At 56.9% G+C, this 4,501-nt stretch overlaps 1 protein-coding gene across 1 annotated transcript in view; it reads right to left on the minus strand.

Moving 5' to 3' along the window:
• Sidpn (bHLH protein similar to Deadpan) overlaps positions 1 to 3,844 on the minus strand; it is a 10,315-nt gene extending 6,471 nt beyond the window's left edge. The window contains exons 1-2 of the mRNA XM_011497113.1: positions 3,325 to 3,844; positions 1,979 to 2,206 (exon numbers count right to left, since the gene is read on the minus strand). Of these exons, the coding sequence (XP_011495415.1) occupies positions 1,979 to 2,206; positions 3,325 to 3,606 (510 nt within the window). The 5' untranslated portion in view covers positions 3,607 to 3,844. The remainder of the gene's footprint in view (positions 1 to 1,978; positions 2,207 to 3,324) is intronic.
• Between the last annotated feature and the right edge of the window lie 657 nt (positions 3,845 to 4,501).

Genomic DNA, 4,501 nt, shown 5'->3' on the forward strand with positions numbered 1-4,501 from the left:
GGGGGCGTAGGGGGTCGGAGAAAGAGGGGAAAAAAAAAAAAAAAATAAAAAAAAAAAAAGAAAGAAAACGAGGAGGAAGGAGGCAAAAAAAGAAGGAAAGTGAGCGCGCCGCGTATAAATATCAGAGAGCGGCGGTCGGCAGTAGATCGGTCCGCGGCACCGCGCGGCACGACTGCCTCTACTCCCTCCGACTTCTTTTTATTTCCTTTTGCGATTTATGGCCTCGTCGGCGCGCGACGGCGGTGGTGTTCAGCCACAGTCGAACGGGTTCCCGCCATCCAATTCAACGGCTCGGCCCGCTCCCCTCGTTATTTCGCGATAACCAAAGGCGTGCCCACCTACATCGCGAAAACGAAGCGAGCCCGAAAACGCGGTCCTCCTGCAAAAAAAAAAAAAAAAAAAAATAAAAGTAAAGCAGCTTGCGAATAAAAGGCACATAAAAGCAAGTAAAATAAATAAATTTCAAATTAGAAGACAAGAGAAAGCGAAAGGATTGAGACAGAAAGAGACATCGTCTTACCAATGGCTCGGCACTCGACGTTGTGCACGCGAGCGCCCGACCGGGTTGCGGACGAGGGCCGGGGAAAGGGGCCGACTACGACCGAAGACAGGGAAAGGGGCTTTGTTGTTTAGATGCCGGGGCCCGCAGTGCGAGACAAAAGGAAGGAAGGAAAGGGAGTACGGGCGCGCGGGCATTAAATCGAGCGACGCTTGTCACGGAACAACGGCAACGGCAGCGGCAGCGGCGGCGACGGCGACGGCGACGGCGACGGCAGCGGCAGTGGCAGCGGCAGCGGCGGTGCTCTGCCTCCGATACGATCGGATCGCAAAACGCCCGCGTGTGTTCGCTCGCGCATAAATCGCGCCAGAGAAATGCGAGCGGTATACCGCCGGCGATCGGGAGATACATGCTCGTGCGCCCTGTCTTTATCGCTCGGCGTCGATTTCTACGGCTTTTTTTCATCCTCGCAACTCGCTCGCTCCGCTCGAAGTTCGTTCGAGGAGATATTAGCGGCGCCTGCGCCTGGGCCAGCGCCTGCCTCGGCATGTCGCTTCCCGATGAATAATTAAACGGACCCGCGACTTACTCTGACCCGCGACTATCAGAGAAGGAAGGTGAGCGATTGAAGAGGGGTGGGGTGGGGGTGGGGTTTAGTGTGGTATTGGGGTGGTGGTTTTAGAGAAATAGAGAGAGAGAGAGAGAGAGAGAGAGAGAGAGAGAGAGAGAGAGAGAGAGAGAGCGAGAGCTCCTCTTGTTTTTTTTTTCCTACCGTATTCTTTTCTTATTATTTTGGCCTTTTCTTTTTTCAGCTTTGCCGCTCAACCTCCAACGTATCTTAAATCTTCCGAGCACTTATCCCTTGAGATTGTTTTTGCGCATAATAAGCTCGTTTTTCGTTACGTATTCTGAAGCGACGGACAACTAGTTTCGAAGGACAGGGATAGGCGAGTACGACAATACCTATAAAGCGCCTATCATCTTACGGGAATTTACTAATTTATGGAGTTGCGGTCGATACTCGCGACAGTCGTATGCGTCCGTCTAGTTTGATTGAGTCTCGACTCGATTTCAGCCTGCGAGTATAATTGCAACGCTTACGACGTTTAAATGAAGCTGTCATTGATCGCATGAAGGATCGACAGATTCTTTCGGAATAGGAGGTGGGTACGGTGGTACGAGCGTACGTGGCCCTTTATTTATCGAAGCGTCGGACTTGATGGGAGCTTTGATGTTAAAGTATATTAGCGTCTGGCAGCGAAATTATTTATCGCTTCTCGCGCCCAAGTGAATTCGTCAGCATTTATTGGTACGATAATAAGTCGTGCTCGTGCACCGAGGAGAATAATCTCGCTGGTCAAGCATCGAGAGCAGCAACTTTTAAAGTAAAGATGAGAGTGTGTGTGAGCGCGTGTGCGCGTGTGTTTGTGTGTAAAAGCGCGTTTCACGAGCGTGGAGGAAATGATGAAGAGTCCGTACCTCTCTGGAGCAGTCCTGGTAACCGGCCTTGTACCTCGAGAGGCCCGGCTGTGCGAGGGAACGCTGCCTTTGGAGGTGGCGCACCGTCAGCTCGAGAATATCCGCTTTCTCGAGTTTGCTGTGCTTCGTGTTCTCGAGGCGTGCGCTGTCGAGGATGAGGGCCTTGAGCGCCGCCAGCGACTGGTTGATCCGGGCGCGCCGTCGCTTCTCCATTAGTGGTTTGTTTGCCTGCAACACACGGTTACAAGGGCGTCAGTCTCCTGTCTACGTACGTCGACGTGCGAGGGACCGATGGGGCCGTGGGGCCGCCCAGGATAGGGTTAGTGGTGTGGCGACGGGTTGACCGGTGGGCGGGGCGGGAGGCGATGTTTGACGCGAGGAGGTTTGCCGGTGAAGGGGGTTTGAGGGAGTACGGGAGGGATTGAGGAGGAGGAGGAGGAGAAGGAGGAGGAGAAGGAGGAAGAGGAGGAGGTGGTTGTGGAGGTGAAGGAGGGCGACGAGGAGGGAGGGAGCGGGGAGCTAGGACCGGCTGGCTCGAGATTCGGTGCCGTGGTCGCGTTGTAGAGCCAAGTCGCCGAGTTGGCAGACTGCCCCTGTCGACCGAGCGTCTTAGCACGGCCCGGGCAACTACTATTTTCTCCTTCGCGCGTTTTTCCGTATATTTGAACGTCAAACGGGGACCTCCAGGTTCGCACGCGACGGGACGTCGATGTCGCGCTTTTATCGCCTTAACTTTCTTTCTTGTTTTTTAATGCCGCGTTACGACAAAGCCACGACTAATGCAAAATAACGGCTAACAAAGCTGCTTTGTTGGGGTCATCCGTGGAGGTGTTTTGTGTTGTGCGAGCATAGAGGCTGTCATCGTGGCTCGCCGATAGCGTGCGCGACGCCGATTATCAGTTGATAGCGATCGTCGCGAGTCAAAAGAGTCCAAATGGCCGTGAAACGCTTGCAAACCCAACGTCCATCCGTTACGCTTTCTCGACAATTCCATTTACACGAGCCACTATATTGCGTATGGGAATACAAACGTCGAGGTATTATTGGGGCTCGTCGGGGCTGGGGATGTAAGTTAATACCGAGGGCGGTTATTTACATGCGATCTGCCATGTCACATCGTCGAGAAAAACTCCTCGGCTTAGCGTCGTATCCACATTTGTATTTTCGGTTCGTGACGTGGAGGGAGAATTTCGTAAGGGAGAATGTAAGGGCGCAGCACGGGGAGACGGATCGACTGATAGGGATGATGGTGAAACCCTCGATGGACATGCCCACGTGCCCCTGGCGCTCGGTGCACGTGCGCTTGCGTATCGGTGCACAACAATTGCAAGTCGCACTCTACTTACTCTACGTCCGTCGGCGAGTTTTGGACCGGGACTCGGGGTCGTGCAGGGACTTGGATTCGGACTCGTGCTTGACTCCTCGATGAAGAGGTGGTGCTGCTGTTGCTGTTGCTGTTGCTGTTGCTGAAGTCTGGCTACAGCCGCCGCTGCCGCAACTACCGCCGCCGCCGCTGCTGCCGCCGCAGCGGAGGAGGTCCCCGCCGTCGCGTCGCCGCCTCTCTTGCTGCCGCTGTCCTGCTGTTGCTGCTGCTGCTGCTGCCTCGGGGAGTGTACGCGCGCTGTCATCTTAGTAGGACCCGCCGGCCCCGGGTCGCAACCGCGTGGACGTCTGCCTGTGCGAGGTGAGACCCGGGCTGGGCGGCCTCGCGCTCAGCATCGCGCCCGAGCCCCGCTTCGGCGTCATGGGGGGCGGCCACGTGCCGAGGCGACCACTTGTCGCGCGCTCCGCTTCCCTCTTCTCTCTCGCTCACTCTGACGCGCTTTCGACGGGTTCGGCCTCTGGAAGGGGCGCGAGACACGCGTGGGTGGGACGGGGGGGGGGGAGAGGGCGAGGAGAGGGCGCGGAGCGACGGTTGTGGTAGTAGTATTGATGATACCGCTGTTGCTGCTGTTGCTGACGGCTGTTGCGGGTAAGCGGACCCACGATAAACACGAGCCGTCCGAGCGCTACCAGCGACGTCGACGGACTGCCGCCGGCGCGCGGAGGCTGCCTGCCCGAGAGTCTCGACGTCCCCCTCCCCGCCGACGCCAAAGCCGAGCGATGCCGACGGCCGAGGGGTAGGGGGCGCCGAGGCGCTTAGCGCCAGAGGGGCGGGGAACAAGCCGCGGCTTTCCGAGCTTTTTAACGCGATCGGCGGTGGCCTCACTCACTCTCGCTTACTCTCTCTCTCTCTCTCTCTCTCTCTCTCTCTCCGCTTTTTATCGACGCCGCACTACCACCCGACTGACTGATGCTCGTTCGCTTGCCTCTTCCCTCTTCAAACTCAAAGCAGCGGTAGCGCGCGTCGCGGATTTTCACGCCGATTTTCGTTGGGCTTGCCTTATTCATCGGCTACCCTCCCCCTCACCACCCGCCACTATTGCTCGCCACCGCCACCCCCGTACTCCCGCCATCCCCTAATCTCCCCACCTCCACCACCCGACGCAACAACCTAACCCGCGACCCTCGACACACGGTTAC

The sequence above is a fragment of the Ceratosolen solmsi genome, unplaced genomic scaffold (genome assembly GCF_000503995.2).
Source record: "Ceratosolen solmsi marchali unplaced genomic scaffold, CerSol_1.0 scaffold13, whole genome shotgun sequence".
Classification (NCBI taxonomy): domain Eukaryota; kingdom Metazoa; phylum Arthropoda; class Insecta; order Hymenoptera; family Agaonidae; genus Ceratosolen; species Ceratosolen solmsi.